The sequence below is a fragment of the Psammomys obesus genome, unplaced genomic scaffold (assembly GCF_907164565.1).
Source record: "Psammomys obesus unplaced genomic scaffold, mPsaObe1.curated_primary_1811, whole genome shotgun sequence".
NCBI classification, from domain to species: Eukaryota; Metazoa; Chordata; class Mammalia; order Rodentia; family Muridae; genus Psammomys; species Psammomys obesus.
In genome coordinates this window covers 479,475-498,041 of record NW_026589447.1, presented here as the reverse complement: position 1 = coordinate 498,041, position 18,567 = coordinate 479,475, and the positions used below count along the sequence as shown (strand labels likewise).

At 38.0% G+C, this 18,567-nt stretch overlaps 1 protein-coding gene across 1 annotated transcript in view; it reads right to left on the bottom strand.

Moving 5' to 3' along the window:
• The window catches only part of Tex11 (testis expressed 11), a 196,378-nt gene that overhangs the window by 127,299 nt on the left and 50,512 nt on the right, over positions 1-18,567 (bottom strand). Inside the window, 2 exon segments of the mRNA XM_055605069.1 lie at positions 7,641-7,733; positions 14,533-14,627. Of these exon segments, the coding sequence (XP_055461044.1) occupies positions 7,641-7,733; positions 14,533-14,627 (188 nt within the window).

Genomic DNA, 18,567 nt, shown 5'->3' with positions numbered 1-18,567 from the left:
AAGACCTGCGTATGAATAAGTCAGCCACTCCTTACTTAGGAGGTAGCGGCAATGTTATAGTTGCTAGGGGAGGAGGAAGTCTCTTTTGAGGATGTGAGCACTGGTAGGCTTCTTGTGATCTACTGGATGGCCCCACATGCATGCACACATGGGCAGCATTAACTGGACTTAGTGGATTATACAAACAAAGACATGAAGCACATGTTTTCTCTCATATGCAGATTATACCTTCCAAACTTTCCACATGATCATTTACGTGGGAATACCTGTAGAGCTTGGGAAATGTAAAGGGGCCTAAAAGAGAGGTAAGAAGATTCTATAAGGGAGTGAGGTTACAATGCATATGCTATAAAAGTGGAAGTGGGAACACTAGGTGTCAAAAGGATTAAGAGGGAAAGGGTGAGGGATGGAGGCAAGGTTCACGCCTAAGGATGTATGAAAAAGCCATAAAGAGCTCTATCTGATCATTGATATGCTAATAAAAAACACAAAATAAATGAAAGTTATTTGAATTAATGGACTTTACAAAGGTGGTAAAGCCTTTCCCCGAAACTTTTAAAACTTTTGAGTAGGTTGACTTAAATGACAAAGTTTAAACAAGTACAGCGATTAAAAAAAAAAAAATTTCCCCAATTCTTATCCAGTATTTTGCCCACCCATTTCAGATCCTCTAGATAGGTGGTTGCTTTTTTTTTTTTTTTTTTTTTTTTTAACTGTAAAGGAATTTTAAACCGGTAACATAGCTGCTCTGGAAAGGGATCACATCCAAAGACCTTCTAAGTCTATGTAATCTATCTGGAATGCAGACACGCCCTTAATACACACCTTTAATCCCAAACAACGAGGGTAAAGTTACTTTGTAGAAGGAAGCACTCATGTTTGGAGGTGACAACTATTCATTTTCTGATATCTTCTTCAATTTCTTTCTTCAGAAACTTGAAGTTCTTGTCATACAAGTTTTTTTCATTTGCTTGGTAAGAGTTACACCCAGATATTTTATATTATTTGTGGCTATTGTAAAGGCTGAAGTTTCCCTAATTTCTTTCTAACCCCCTTTGCCATTTGTGTACAGGAGGGTTACCAAATTTTTTTTTTCATTAATCATGTATCCAGCCACTTGCTGAAGCTGTTTATCAGCTGTAGGAGTTCCCTGGTAGAGTTTTTGGGGTCGCTTATGTACACTATCACAGCATCTGAAAAGAGCCATACTTTCACTTCTTCTTTCCCAATTCGTATCCTCTTGATCTCTTTCAGTTGTCTTATTGCTCTAGCTAGAACTTCAAGCACTATATTGAAGAGGCATGAAGAGAGTGGGCAGCCTTGTCTTTTCCCTGATTTTAGTGGAATTCCTTTGAGTTTCTCTCCATTAAATTTGATGTTGGCTATAGGCTTGCTATATATAGCCTTTTATTATGTTTAGAGTTGTGCCTTGTATCCCTGATCTCTCCAAGACTTTCATCATGAAAGGGTGTTGGATTTTGTCAAAGGCTTTTCTGCATGTAATGAGATGCTCATGTGATTTTTTTTTCCTTGAGTTTGTTTATATGGTGGATTACATTGATGGATGTTTGTATTTTGAACCATCCCCACATCCCTGGGATGAAGCCCACTTGATCATGGTAGATGACGTATTTGATGTGTTCTTGGATTCGGTCTGCAAGTATTTTATTCAGAATTTTAGCATCGATGTTCATTAGTGAAATTGGTCTGAAATTTTCTTTGTTGAGTCTTTTTGTGGTTTAGGTATCAGGGTGGCTATGGCTTCATAGAAAGTTTAGCAATGTTTCTTCCATTTCTATTTTGTGGAATAGTTTGAGGAGTATTACTACTAGCTCTTCTTTGAATATCTGGTAGAATTCTGTGCTAAAAGCATTTGGTCTTGGGCTTTTTTGGGGCTGGGAGACTTTTGATTACTGCTTCTATTTCCTTAGGAAACAGAAGATAGTCCAGATGAGGAGGATTAAGGTAGGTGGTATTTAAGTTGGTTTAAACTGTTTACCTGGTCTTGATTTAACTTTAGTAGATGAAATCTATCAACAAAATTGTCCATTTCCTTTATATTTTTTCTTAGGGAGTTTGGTGAAAAAGTGGGAGAAAAGAGAAAAAGGCCTCCACAAGAAGACCAACAGGGTCCAGAGGGGCCTGTGGAGACTGAACCACCAACCAGGGACCATGCATGGACTGGACCTAGGCCCCATACACAGATGTAACAGATGGACAGCTTACGCTTCATGTGGGCCCCCTAGTAAGGGAAGTAGGGACTATATTGGACAATGATTTACTCGTTAGCTTTTTCATCACTTCCCCCTGGTGGGACTGCCTTACCAGGCCACAGGGGAGGAGGACAAGCTCAGTCCTAATGAAACTTGATGAACTGGGGTGGATGGGGAAGGAAGTGCCCCTTTTCAGAGGAATACATGAGAAGGGAAGGGAGAGGGATGGGACTGCAACCATAATGTAAAGTATTTTTTTTTCTTTTTCATTTAACATGATAATCAATTTTTTTATTTTTGTTTTTAGTTACATTTTATTAACTCTGTATCCCAGCTGTATCCTGCACCCTCATTCCCTCCCAATCCCACCCTCCCTCCCTCATCTCCTCCCTACCCCTTTCCAAGTCCACTGATTGGGGAGGACCTCCTCCCCTTTCATCTGACCCTGTTTTATCAAGTATCTTCAGAACTGGCTGCAATGTCCTCCTCTGTGGCCTAGCAGGACTGCTCCTCCATTGGGGGGCGGGGAGGTCAAAGAGCCTGCCATTGAGTCTCTGTCAGAAATAGTCCCTCTTCCCCTTACTAGGAAAACTAATTGGTTACTGAGCTACCACAGGTTACATCCGAGCAAAGGTTCTAGGTTATATCCATACATGGTCCTTGGTGTAGTGTCAGTCTCAGAAAAGACCCCTGTGCCCACATATATTTGGTCCTTGTGGAGCTCCTGTCCCCTTCAGGTCTTTGTAACTCCCCCTTCTTTCATATGATTCCCTGCACTCTGCAGCAGGTTTGGTTATGAGTCTTAGTATATGCTTTGATACTCTGCTAGGTAGAGTCTTTCAGAGGCCCTCTGAGGTTGGCTCCTGTCCTGTTTCCTATTTTCTCCTACGTACAATGCACCTCCCATTTGTCTTTCTAAGTGAGGGTTGATCATCTTACCCTGGGTCCTCTTTCTTGTTTATCTTCTTTAGGTATATAGATTTCATTATGTTTATCATATCTTATAGGTCTATATAAGTGAGTATATACCATGTGTGTCTTTCTCCTTCTGAGATACTTCACTCAGAATGATCTTTTCTAGATCCCACCATTTGCCTGCAAATTTCATGATTTCCTCTTTTTTGATTGCTGAGTAGTATTCCATTGTGTAAAAATACCACAATTTCTGTATCCATGGACCTCTGGGTTGCTTCCAGGTTTTGGCTATTACAAATAAAGCTGCTACAAACATTGTTGAACAAATGTCCTTGTTGTGTACTTGAGCACATTTTGGGTATATACCTAGCAATGGTATAGCTGGGTCTTGAGGAAGCACTATTCCTAATTGTCTGAGAAAGTGCCAGATTGATTTTCAAAGTGATTGTACCAGTTTACATTCCCACCAGCAATGGAAGAGGGTTCCCCTAAAGTAAATTTTTAAAAAATTAAGAAGAGGAAAAGATTTCAAATCACATGTAGTTTATATTTCCCAGCATTCTGTACATTTTTGGGGAAAAACACACAAATTTTCCCCATCAATCAATTAATATGTTTTGTGCATTCTGACATCAAAATATCCTTATATACCTAGAAAAAAAGAAAATGACATCTAATTCAGAAAGAGCTAGTAAGAGTGAGCTTATGTAGCAGTAAGTTTCAAAGACTAAAAACATTTTAGGCCTAGAGTAGCTTGTATGAAAGCTAGAAGATTTCAAGACAAGGACAAGGTTAACAGATAGAGGCAGTAAGCCTCTGAGATGACAATTATATATGGCAAATAAAAGTTACTTTTATCCATTCTTCAGTTGAGGGGCATCTGGGTTGTTTCCAGCTTCTGGCTATTACAAATAAAGCTGCTACAAACATGGTTGAGCAAATGTCCTTATTGTGTACTTGAGCCTCTTTTGGATATATGCCTAGGAGTGGTATGGCTGGATATTGAGGGAGAGTTATTCCTAGTTGTCTGAGAAAGCACCAGACTGATTTCCAGAGTGGTTGTACAAGTTTACATTTCCACCAGCAGTGGAGGAGGGTTCCCCTTTCTACACAACCTCTCCAGCATGTTTTGTCATTTGAGTTTTTGATCTTGGCCATTCTGATGGGTGAAATCTCAGGGTCGTTTTGATTTGCATTTCCCTGATGCCTAATAACGTTGAGCATTTCTTTAAGTGTTTCTCTGCCATTCGATATTTCTCTATCAAGAATTCTCTGTTTAGCTCTGTTCCCCATTTTTTAATTGGATTATTTGGCTTGTTGCTTTTCAGCTTCTTTAGTTCTTTATATATACTGGATATTAGCCCTCTGTCAGATAGAGGGTTGGTGAAGATTCTTTCCCAATATGTAGTCATTCGTTTTGTTCTGATAACAGTGTCCTTTGCTTTACAGAAGCTTTTCAGTTTCATGAGGTCCCATTTATTGATTGTTTCTCTTAGAGCCTGTGCTGTTGGTGTTCTGTTCAGGAAGTTGTCTCCTGTACCAATGAGTTCTAGGGTCTTCCCCTCAACTGAAGAATGGATACAGAAATTGTGGTACATCTACACAATGGAATATTACTCAGAAATGAAAAACAAGGAAATCATGAAATTTGCAGGTAAATGGTGGGAACTGGAAAGGATCATCCTGAGTGAGCTATCCCAGAAGCAGAAAGACACACACAGTATATACTCATTCATATAGACAAATAATATAGAATAAACCTACTAAAATCTGTACACCTAAAAAAACTAATCAAGAGGGAGGACTCTGACTAAAATCTCAATCCCCATCCCAAAAGGAAAAGAGGATGGACATCAGAAGAAGAAAACAAGAAACAAGTTATGAACCTGCCACAGAGGGCCTCTGAAAGGCTCTGCCCTGCAGACTATCAAAGCAGATGCTGAGACTTATGGCCAACTGTTGGGCAGAGTGCATGGAATCTTATGAAAGAAGTAGGAAATAGTAAGATCTGGAGATGACAGGAGCTCCACAAGGAGAGCAACAGAACCAAAAAATTTGAACACAGGGGTCTTTCCATAGACTCCATACTCCAACCAAGTACCATGCATGGAGATAACCTAGAACCCCTGCACAGATGTAACCCATGGCAGTTCAGTGTCCAAGTTGGTTCCATAGTAATGGGAACAGGACTGTCTCTGACATAAACTGATTGGCCTGCTCTTTGATCACCTCCCCTTGATAGGAGCCTTATCAGGCCACAGAAGATGACAATGCAGCCACTCCTGATGAGATCTGATAGACTAGGATCAGAAGGAAGGAGAGGAGGACCTCCCCTATCAGTGGACTTGGGGAGGGGCATGCATGAAGAAGGGGGAGGGAAGGTGGGATTATGAAGAGGGGAGGAGGGAGGGGTAAGTGGGGGGGATACAAAGTGAATAAAGTGTAATTAATAAAAGTTAAAAAAAGTTACTTTTACATTTTACTTTCACATATTCTCCAGTTTCTTAGGAGCTTAAACTTAACGGTTACTCTCTTTTTCTTTTCTCCTTCCCTTTCTCTTTCTTATGTAGTGTTAGAAGGGTTGAAAGGAAAAAAAAGGGGGGGATTGTATATAGAAATGATATAGGAATAATGGGGAAAAAAGGGTAGATTATTGAATCCACTCCTGAACTATAGAGCATTAATAGAGAAAAAGTCTTACACTGGTATAAATCTTTGTATACTGATACAAAATTAAGGTTATATTTTGGTTACAACATACTATGTGTTAACTCTTTTTGAGGTATTGTACCTACGTGATTCTTTAGGATGCAAAATTAAGTTCTAGTCTTTTTTTTTTCAGTTCTTTTTTTTTCCTTTTTTTATTTAATTTTATTAAGTTCTAGTCTTTTTAAAAGCTACTATTACAAACTATTTAGGATGATTAAGTAATGCAAGTTAATATTCAGTCAAACTCATGGTCATGTCAGATATTAGTCTAGTTTATTACAGAAATATGCTTCCTAGGTTGAACAGATAGTAAATAGCTAGAAACAAGCAACATTTGCCTATTCAGATGTGCTATAAATAGATGGTCTTCCAAAACCTCAGAAACCTACAGAATATGGCATTTAAAGATGTTTTTATTATTTTAAGGATTTCTTGACAATGAGACATGTGTGCTCCTGGCAGCAGCCCCTTTTGCCTTTGAGGAAGAGACATGAGCATTAAAGAATCTCCCTATGGAGTTTGCTTCAAACATGGCAAGCTAGCTACTATGCAAGAAACTGCCCTTGCCTCAACTGATGACAGTATGCTACCTAGAATGGACTTGCTAGATGCAGCCAAGATTTGCAAGGACAAGGTAGGCTTGTCTTTCATAATTCCTGCTTCACACACACACACACACACACACACACACACACACACACACACACAATGTCTGTCATATATTCTGGGCCAGGAGGCTGAAAATGATGCTCCAACAGTTGCTGAAAACCTTGGGTAACTGCCTCAGTCATTTCTGTAATTTTGGAGGCTGCTTGCTCTGCACTTCTTACAAACTCAGGTAATATTTATTATTTCTCATGTCTCTGATGGGGTTGAAGACTAGATTGAATATAGTCTCACAATTAAGATTACATTGTTTTGGATTTAACAAAATGTTTTTAAAAAAATTTTTAGATCTAAGTAGATATTTTAGGTTGATAAGTATGAACTATGATAGAAAGTGCTTTGGGTACAAAACTTTAAACTCACTAGGATAGAACAGTACTTTCTCCAAAGCTGCCAAAACACTGTGAATGCAAATCTTACCTGATTGTTTTATAATTGTTCTTATTGTTCATAGTTTATTATAATAAGAGAAAAGGCCTTTAATTTGGACTAGAAGGGGGAAGTATAATCTATTGCATACTGAATAGATTCTTCACCCATCAGGAAATAGCTGACTGGCCTATAGCTGAGGTAGAAACTAGGAGAGAGGAGTTCTAGTAGAGCGACTGAATGAATGCTGGGAAGACAGATGCATGAAACATGAGCGAGGTAACAAGCCACATGGAAGAACTAAGAAAAGAATAAACAGAATATTAGTTATGAGCAAGCAGGTAACATGCCTAACTATGTTGGCCTAGGCTTTTGTAAACATATTTAAGCCTCAGAGTCATTATTTTTAGGAACAAGTGTGTGGGTGAAAAACACGAATTATAGAAAACAGCCTTCAACATTATTGTATGATTTTATATCTATTCAGTCCAATGTCTTAAAAACAGTATGTCTACTTTCTTTTTTTTTCTTATTTTTTTGAGACATGGTTTCTCTAAGTAGCCTTGGTTGTCCAGTACTCACTTTATAGACCAGGCTGGCCTTGCACTCACAGGGATCCTCCTGCCTCTGTCTCCCTGAGTGCTGGGATCAAAGGCCCACACCACCATGTCCAGCTGTACCTATTTTCTTATTGTGAGGTTTGTTTTTTATTCTTTGAGGATTTTAATTGTTTGCATTACTATATAAAGAACCTTTATACCTCTGTCAAGGGTTTCCTTCCATGATTGCAATCTTGAATATATAAAACTGAGTGAAAATATTTGTAGGATCCCATTGCTCAACTGCTACAGCCTCTTTAGCCTGAAAAGAAAAAACATTGTATTGATTTTATAAAATTCCTTACCATATTTTATCAATAACATCATTAATAGACACAGTAGTTTAGGGATACTCACACTGAAAAGAAACCTAAAATGAACTAAAGACCTGTTATTTTAGAAGTCTGGGAAAATAGTTTTGCTTCTAGAACCAGAGTAAATAAGGCATGTCAAAATAACTTTCCTTTTGAAGTCAGCCATAAATGTTGGATAATATGCTTTTTTATTTATTTAATTTTATTTTTATTTATTACATTTTATTCACTTTATATCCCAACTGTAGCCCCCTCTCCTCCCCATATGCCACTCCCCTAGTCCACTGCTAGGGGAGGACCTCCTCCCCCTCTATCTGACCCTGGCCTATCAGGTCTCACTGCAGGACTGGCTGGATCATCTTCCACTGTGGCCTGGCAAGGCTGCACCTCCCAGGGGGAGGTGATCAAAGAGCCAGCCACTGAATTCATGTCAGAGACAGCCCCTGTTCCCCTTACTAAGGACCCAGTTGGAGACTGAGTGGCCATGGGTCAAATCTAAGCAAGGGTTCTAGGTTATATCCATACACGGTCCTTGGTTGGTGTATCAGTCTCAGAAAAGGTCCCTGGGCCCAGATTTTTTGGTTCTGTTGCTCTCCTTATGGAGCTCCTGTCCCCTCCAGGTCTTTCATCTCCCCCCTTCTTTCATATGATTCCCTGAACTCTGCCCAAAGTTTGGCTATGAGTCTCAGCATCTGCTTTAATACCCTGATGGAAAAGATCATCCTGAGTGAGGTATCCCAGAAGCAGAATGACACACATAGTATATTCTCACTTATAATTGAATATTAGACATATAATATAGGATAAACATACTAAAATCTGTATGCTTAGAGAAACTAAGCAAGGAGGATCATAGGGAAGATGCTCAATCCTCATTCAGAAGGGCAAATGGGATAGATATTGGAAGCGGGAGAAAAATAGAAGACAAGACAGGGTCCTACCACAGAGGGATAATATGCTTTAATTTATAAAAGAGAGAGAAAATAATAAGACAACTGGGAAAGTTGCAAAAAAAAATGTTATAAAACCAAATCTAAGAAAAAGAAAAGTCCCAGAATGGTAAGCAGAGACTTAAAACTACTTTTGACTGGTAAGTGTTTGTGAATGTGAGCAAAAGTCTACTGAAAATTTGACAGGCTTTTGTAAATCAGGAACTAGACATCAAGTTCCACAAGAGTACATGGTTAGACTAAGACTAAATCAGAAGCAGCCTTGCTCATCCCTATATCCACTCCAGGAGACAACAAAAAAAGTTACTTTGGCACTGAATAGAATGCAGCACACCACATAGGAGGAAATGTTCCTTGAATTGTAACACAAGTAAGACTTCTTTTGTTTGCAGCCCTAAATTATCTGGTGGGGAGAGAGCTTGAAAGACCTAAAGTTATAAATCATTGCCCCCAAATATATGCAAGAAAGGGAAATCCTTTCTGGGAGAGAAGACATTCATTTCAAAATATTTCATAAATAAATTTTCAAGAATGATGAGCTGTAAACATTAAAAAAATAACCAAGCACCCTATAAAATCAGGCACCATAAATTAATAACACCAGAAATAATAACTAATAGAAACAGATATTCAAGATGCAGAAACTGAGATAATAAAAAAAACTAATTATAAACATCTATGCTTTCAAAGTTTGAAAAAAGATATATTTAAAAATGAAAGTAGGTAGATTAATAGTGGTACCTAGCAACACAATTATAGTGATCTTTCAAGCTTGGATGCATTCTAATTAGCTTTTCCTACACTATAACAGTTTTAACATTTTTTGACTATCAGTGAACTTCATGGAAACAAGGACTAATTTTAAAGATTTATTTTTATATATATGTGTGCTATGCTTACATGTATGTATATGTACTACATGCATGTCTGCAACTTAAGGACCCAGAAGAGGGCATCAAATCCTCTAGCACTGGAGTTACAGTCAATTGTGAGCCACTAAATTGGTACTGTGAAATAAACATGAGATCCTCTGCAAGACCAACCAGCGTATTTTAACCACTGAGCCTCTATCCCCAAAGACCATTTTAAAACATGACCTTGAAATGTTGAAAAAGAGGAACTTCTTGAAGTAAAACATATAAGTAAAATGAAAATGAAATAAACAGGATGAGTAGTAGATTAGAAATATGTAAAGAGAAATTTAATTAACTGAAAGACAAAACAGAAAAGAAGTAACAGAGAGGATAGGGTAAATCACCGGTAGAGTACATACCTAGCATGAACAATGCCCTAGGTTTGGCCCCTGGTACCACAATCATAGTTAAAACACAATCTTTGTTAATGTTTCTGTTGCTGTGATAAGATACCATGATCTAATGTACCTTGTGGAGGAAGGGTTTTATTTTAGCTTACATGTTACAATCACAGCCCATAATGAAGAGAAATTGGAACAGGAATCTAGAGGTAGGATAGAGGCCATGGAGGAGTGCTGTTATCTGGCTTGCTCCTCATGGCTTGCTTAAGCTGCTTTCTTACACTAAGACCACCAGACTAGGCATGGCAAGTGCCACAGTGAGCTGAGGCCTCTCACATCAATTATCAATCAAGAAATCGCACCAAAGGTTTGCCCACAGGCCGATATGATAAGGCCATTTTCTCAACTGAGGTTCCTTCTTCCAAAACAACTCTAATTTGTGTCAAGTAAACCAATCAGTACAAACATTAAATATGCAAAACACTTCTAAAAATATTAAAAGCTGCCAGAGGAGGAAACCCAAGTTACATATAAAGGAAAACCCATCAGAATAACATTTGATTTCTCAATTGAAACTCCAAAAGCCAGTAGAATCTGGAACAAGATATTCCAAATTCTAAAAGACTATGACATGAAAACTAGAGTACTGTACCCAGCAAAACTATCTGTCACAGTTAAAAAAAAAATTTAAAACTTCCCATGATCCAACAGCCTAACAAATTCATATAAAACAAAACTACAAAAATCCCCACTAAACAAAAGGCAATACTTTCAACTGAAGATAGGAGTAAGCACACCCAAAAGATAAAAAAAAAAAAAAGCTGTAACAATGAAATATAAAGCACAACTAAAATAACTGCCAAATGCCCTGTACACACATCTTTCAATTAACCCTAAATATAAATGGGCTCAACTATCAAATGACTCAGCGAGCTCGATGTATTAAAAAACAAAATCTGTCCATGGCCTGTGCTGCAGCCGAGAGCCATGTTGATGTCCACGGTTTGTACTACCACTGGAGACCACGTGGATGTCTGCGGTCCTTGCTGTTGCCAGAACCCATGCAGAAGTCCACGATCCATGCTCCTGCTGACTGGAAAGGGCAAAGAAACTACTTTTGCAGTGATATTGATGACTGAAGACTCGCAGTTGAAAAAGAGGGACATAGAAGGCTTCTGTGACAACTCGTACCCCAACCCTATGCCATACCACCACCCCCAAAAGAGCCTAGACAGTAAATCATCAAAGAAAACTCTACAAAATTGTGATAAAAATCCTTAAGTTTAGGGTTCCACAACTGAAGGCTTCTGGTAGGGGTGCAGATGAAAAAGGAGTCCGTTTTCTTTAAGGAGCTGGCTCCTTGAGTTTGACCATGCTCCAGTGAGTATATGAAAAACGCAAACTGAGTTTGTGGATTTTTCTTCTTCTTTTCTGTGGGGTAGGTCAGAAAAATAGGGGCAGACCTGTGAGGACAAGGAAGTAAGTATGATCGGGGTGCATGTTGTAAAATTCCCAAATAATCAATAAAAATATTATTTGGAAAAAAACAAAAAACAAAATTCTCATGTATCTGTTGCCTACAAGAAACTCAAATTTAAAGATATATACTACCTTAAAGTAAAATGACAGAAAAAAGATTTCAAAAAAAACAGAATAAAAAAGGAAGCAGTATTGCTATTTAAATATCTGACAAAATAAACATCAAATTAAAACAATAGACAATAAATAAAACTAAAACTAAAGACAATAAAGGTCACTTCATTCTAATCAAGGGATTAATTAACCAGGGAAATACCACAATACTGAGCACAGATGCACCAAAGTTTGGTGCACCCAATTTCATAAAAAGCATACTGCTCAAATTAAAGACACAAATTAACACAAAACCAATAATTGTAGGTAATTTGAACACCCTATTTTATCCAACAGGTAAGTCATCTGGAAAAAAAAAAAAAAACAGAGAAACTTCTGAATTAAATAACATCCTACATAAAATGGTCCTAACAAATATCTACAGAATATTCCACCCAAATGCCAAAAAATAATCTACATAGCAGCACATGGAAACTTTTCTAAAATAGACACAAAGCAGACATTAACAAATACTGAAAAACTGAACTAATTCCATGTACCTTAGCTGACCATTATCCAATAAAACTAAAAATTGACAGCAAACAAACTCCAGTAAGTGTTTTAGTTCATGGAGATTAAACAACTCATTATGAAATGGTGAAAAGGTCAAAGAAGAATTAGAAAGAAATGAAAACATTACTGGAATTAAATTAAAATGAAAATGCATCATGACTAGACCTCTTCGGTACATAAAAATTAATACTAAAAGGGAAGTTTATAGGCCTAATTGTCTACTCTAAAAAATCAGAAAAAGAACAAATTAAATGACTTTATGATAAAACTCTGAAATTTTGGGGAAAAAAAAGAATGAACCAAACCCAAACTCAGCAGATGTCAAGAAATAATAAAAACCAAAGAAATTAATGAAATAGAAACAAAATAATACAAAGAATCAATAAATCTAAGAGCTCATTCTAACCAAAAGAAAGGAAGAGATGACCCAAATTAACAGAATTATAAATGAACAAAGAAATATTACAACAGATATCGAAGAAATACAGAATATTATAAAGTAATGCTTTATAAATCTGTACTCCATTAAGTTGGAAAATCCAAAAGAAAAAGATTATTTTTTTGACCCATCCAAACTAGCAATGTTAAACCAAGAAGAGACAAACAACCTAAACATAACCATAAAAAGAAGACTGAGACCAAAAAAAGTTCCCTTCCCTTTCACAAACAAACAAACACTCTCCAGGTCCAGATGGATTCATTGCAAAATTCTACCAGACTTTAAAAGAAAAGCTATAATTAATGTTTTAAACTCTTCAAAAATTGTAGAAAACAGAAAGATGACTCCTAAATTTGTTCCGTGAAGCCACTATTATCCTAATAACCAAACCATGTAAAGACACAACAAAAATAATCCTACAGACCAATACCTCTGATGTACATAGGTACACAATAAAGTACTACAAACCAAATACTAGCACATGTCAAGAACATCATTCACCACAATCAGGTTGGCTTCATCCTGTAAGTGCAAGGATGATATAACATGCATAAGTCAATGCATGTAACAAATCATAAAAATATACATCAGGATAAAAAAAAAAACATAAGTTCATGTTAATAGAAGGAGAAAAAAAAAACTTTGGGAAAACCGAACATGATTTCATGATAAAAGTCCTAGAGAGAACAGAACTACAAGAAATACACCTCAACATAATAAAGGCTATATATGATAAAACCCAGAGACAACTGTATTAGTCAGTGTTTTCTAGAGAAACTTATAGAATGTACGTTATAAATTTAGAACAGGTGAAAATGCCCCTTGAAGAACGACATTCTTTTAGTACCTCAGACTTAAATATGATAACCACTAATATTCTCTTTTTTTATAATTTATTATTTATGTAGTATTCTGCCTGCAGGCCAGAAGAGGGCATCATATCTCATTATGGATGGTTATGAGCTACCATGTGGTGGCTGGGAATTGAACTCAGAGCCTTAACCTCTGAGTTATCTTTCCAGCCCCCACTGATATTCTCTTAACTGATGTTATATTGCATGTAAATTGAGGAAATTATATATACAAGTACATTATTAACAAAATATCACAGAAACACTCATATCAATTATAATCCTCATTTCTGCAACTTGTCTTATGGCCTTAGCTGGTATTTACAGCCACCTTCCTCTACGACCCTTCTGTATTTCTTCCACCCTCAGCAAGAACTTCAACAGGTCTGGACGCTTTTCCTGGAGGAGTGACCCATACCTTCATTCCTGATGGATCTGTGCCCTTTGTCATCCTGCTTGGAGTAGGCTAATGTGGTTTCTCACTGATTTTAATCATAGGACATGGTAGCACCTAGAGACACCCTGAAGGATCTCCTGCACTAAAACATAATCTTTCTTACCCCCACTGTGTATTAGCATTTCAATTTCCCCATGGTAATCAGCCCCCTCCTAACACTGTTATTTGTTTCTTAGCCTGTTGGCTTAAAGAGCATCAAAAGCCCAAAGTAGCCAAGGTGGGAGGGGAGTCTGAGCTTCCAGATGAATGGAATGTTCGTTGTCAGTCCTGGCAGGAGTGTTCCCTGACTCCAGAACCAAAACGTTTAGGCCATCAGAACTTAAGGTCTTTGGATCAGGAAGCAAAAAAATGTTCATAGTGGGTCATTAGGGGCAATAGTGAGTGGTCCTATTCCCTTTCCACCCCTTGACTCCTGGGCCCATGGATCCTAGCTAAGGAAGAAACCGTATTGGATGCTAACTCAAAGCACAGTGGATTACCATCTGGAGAACCATGCCCCCAGTCCTTGAGGATGCTGCCACTTAATTGGTATTTTAACTGTGTCTTCAAAAAGCTGTTCCATCTTTCTATCAGGCCAGCTGCTTCAGGACGGCAGGGAACAGGGTTAAGACCAGGGAATGCCCAAGATCATGCGCCTCTTGTTATCACACCTCTCTAGCTGTAAAGGGAGTTTCTTCATCAGAAGCAAGATTGGGTGAAGCACCATGACACTGGATAAGGTATTCTGCAAATCCATGGATGGGAGCTTTTGCAGGAAAGGCCAATCCATACACAGCAAAAATATTCCCCAGTAAGGACAAAGCATTGTCCTTTTCATGGGGAAGGTGACCCAATTTAGTCAACCTGCCACCAGGCGACTCTCTGGTTACCCCGGGGAATGGTGTCATATCTGGGGCTCAGAACTGGTCTCTGCTGTTGGCAGATCTGTTACTCACAGCAGCTGTACCCAGGTAATCCTTGGTGAGTAGAAATCCATGTTGTCTACCTATGCATAACTCCTATCTTCCACAATGGCCATTTTGTTCACGGGTCCATTGGGCAATGACAAGAATGTCTAGGGAAAGAGGCTGACTGTCCCCAGAATAGGTCATCCTGTCGACTTGATTACTGAACTCCTTCTCAGCTGAAGTCATCTTTTGATGAACATTTACGTGGGATAATAGAATCTTCACTTCTTTCTCCCATTTGGAGAGATCTAGCTACATACTTCTTCCCCATATTTCTTTCTCATCAATTGTCTAATCATGCTGTTTCCAAGCCCCCAACTGTCTGGCCTTTGGAGATTCAGTGCTGCCACCTGGCCCCTGATACTTTGTAGTCCAATTGAACCCATTCATTTAATTAATCCATCTGAGCAGCAGCATCTCCAACCCTGAGATGCTTTTTTTTTCTTGCCACAAGAAAAAAGGCAACAACAAAGCTCTTCAAATATTCCAGTGTCCCTCTCACCTTTTGCATCTTATAGGAGTAGTAAAGGGTATGTCTTCTCTGACTTCCATTGTGGAGGATTTAGGTTTTACATACTGTTTTCACTTTAACATTGCAAATTCCCTGGGCCCTAAAATTCCTTCATCAACAACAAGCATCTCCATCTCCTTTTTAATAGGCCATATTTTGACAGCTACTTCAGCCAACCATTCAAAAATATTTTGACACTTTTTTAATTGTGTGAGTTTCCAGTGTTAAACCTAGAAATGCATCCATATTGGCAAACAGTTGTATGTTTATGTTCCTTCCATCATTATCCCATACCCTTAAAATCCATTCCCATACATATTCCCCAGACTTCTGCTTAAATGAATTAGCAAACTCATTAAACTCTTTATAAGTGTAGTGCACCTCCCCATGGGCTACTCTTTCTATCTCCCCTCTAGAAGCTTGCTTTAGCCTTAAGTCTGGTTATAAGTCTAGAGGCAACTATTGGTGGCCTGAGAAACATCAGGACTGTCTTGCCTGGCATCTCCTTCAGAGAAAGTCAGTGCTGGTTTAATAAACAATGAACATTTAATTTTTCAGGGGTGGGGGGGTGTGAGTACATCTTCTGCTCAGGGTGGAGAGATTGCTTCCTCAGGTAAGGTAAACCCTTGAGATTCTGAGGGTTCAACATTCTCAGCTTCAATAGGATCATCATATACATCCCCATTCTAAGTTACAGGGTCCCATATGTTACTAACTAATGCACTTAACTTTAGCTACAAACACCATTCAAGGCTAGAACTTGAATTTTCAAAATAATTCAGCCAAGACTATAGTGAGAGCTTTGGTTTAATTTTCTACAGCCTAAACAATATAGACATCAGAAGTGGGAGAAGACAGGAAACAGAACAGGAGCTTACCACAGAGGGCCTCTGAAAGACTCTACCCAGCAGGGTATCAAAGCAGATGCTGAAGCTCATAGCCCAACTTTGGGCAGAGTGAAGGAAATCTTATGGAAGAAGGGGGAGATAGAAAGACCTGGAGGGGACAGGAGCTCCATAAGGAGGCCAACAAAGTTAAAAAAAAAAAAAGGCTGGGCTCAGGTGTCCTGCAGAGACCATGCATGGAAAGGACTTAGACCCCCTGCTCAGAGGAAGCCGGTGCTAACTCACCAGATGGTTCTGCTCACCGTAGGCTGCTCAGTTTCCAAGTGGGTTCCCTAGTAAGGGGATCAGGGGCTGACTCTTCTTTTGTTTTTTCAAGAAAGGGTTTCTCTGTGTAACCTTGGCTGTCCTGGACTCTGTAGATCATGCCTGGCTTAATTTGGGGTTCTTTATTTCTGTTGATCTATGTGTCTTTGCCATTGACATTATCACAATCTATAGAGAAATGGTGTGGCTTTATGATGTCTTGAAATTGGTTGTGATGAGTTTTAGATTAATATTATTTCTCTACAGAGTTTTCTCATCCTTTTGCTTTAAGGACATAAACTTATAGCTTTAAGAACATAAACTTAAGCTGTACGGTGGCACACGCCTACAGTCCCAGCACTCAGGGAGGCAGAGGCAGGCAGATCTCTGTGAGTTCCAGTTCGAGGCCAGCCTGATCTACAGATTGAGTCCAGTATAGCCAAGGCTACACAGAGAAACCCTGTCTTGGAAAAAAAAAAAAAGAACATAAACTCGCTTTTTGTTTTATTTTTATCTAACTTGACAATCTCTATGTTTCACTGGAGTGGTATGGTTATTTCATTTAATATGATTTTTAATATGTTTACATTTAAATCTATCATCTTGTTATTTGTTTGTTTGGTTTTTTTTTTTCCTTTGAGAAAGTCACTGTTATATAGGCTGGGCTGGCATAGAACTTGTGATCTTCCTGCCTCAGATTTCCAATTGCTAAGATAACAGGCATATACTACCCCTGGTCCAACTAATAGTCATTTGCTTTCTACTTGTTCCATCTAACTTCAAAGTAAAGATACAAAATTTTTATGTATTTTTAACCACTGATCCATCTCTCCAGCCTTTGTTCCATCAACTTTTTCCCCCACTTTCTGTTTGCTTTTGAATTATGTAAGCATATTTAGGATTTGCTTTTATTCTCCTTTATTGGCATATGAGATAGAACTTTGTTTTACTGTGTTATATTATATTAATGTTTAAGTTATCATTGTCTATCTTCAATTTTATGCTATAAGAACTTGACAATTATGCATTTCTATTTCCATTTGGCCTATGTATGTTATTATAATGTACAGTGTGATACATGATACTTTTATACATGTTATAAAACCCATAAGACTATCTTATTATTTTGTTTAAGCAGACATCTTTTAAAATTTATTCTGTATGTGAATGTTCATGTTGGGCACGTATGTATATGTGTATGTGTGTACATGTATGTGTGTGTGTGTGTCTGTAGATCAATTTCATTCTTTGGGAACCTTCCGTTTTGTTTTGTGAGATAGGATTTCTTATTAGGACAGGGACTCTCAAATTAGGCTATGATGGCTGACCAGGGACCACCAGGAATCCACCTGTCTTATCTGCTCGGCACTGAGCTTATCAGCCTGCATCTTTCCTTTTTTGGCATGGATGCTGGAGATCTAATTTAGGTACTCATGCTTACATGGCCAGCACTTTACCAACTGAGCTACAACCACAGCACTAAAGAAATTTTCATGAGAAGAAAATATCTTATATGTTTATTCATGTAATTACCATCTCTGATGTTCTTCATTCTTTTGTATAGATCCATATTTCTAGCTGGTATCAGTTTCCTTCTGCTTTTGAATACTTTAAAGTCTTCATCTGGGTTTCATTTTTATGGTTAGTTTTAATCATATAAAAAGAATAACACTGAATTCATCATCATAACGTTTTAAGAGAGAAACAGGTTTTGTTATGTATCCCTTGAGTGAAATTTCTACCTCCCCTGTTCCCAAAGCTTATCTTAACAATTTTTAACTATGCAGGTCACTAGTGTATGAATATTCATCATATTAAGGAACCAATCTCCAAATCTTACCCATCTTTTAAAATATGAAAACCTTAGGGCTGAAGGTATAAAGCAATAAGAGTCCATGACTAGTATACATATGGCCCTGAGTTCAATAGCCAGCATAAAAACAAAATAAAACTCTATACTTATTCTCCACATTTCTTCCTCATCCCAAGAACATGGCAACCACCATCATAGGACACATCTCTATGAATGTGACTACTCTATGCAACTCACATAAGTAGAACTGAATACCATTTACTTGA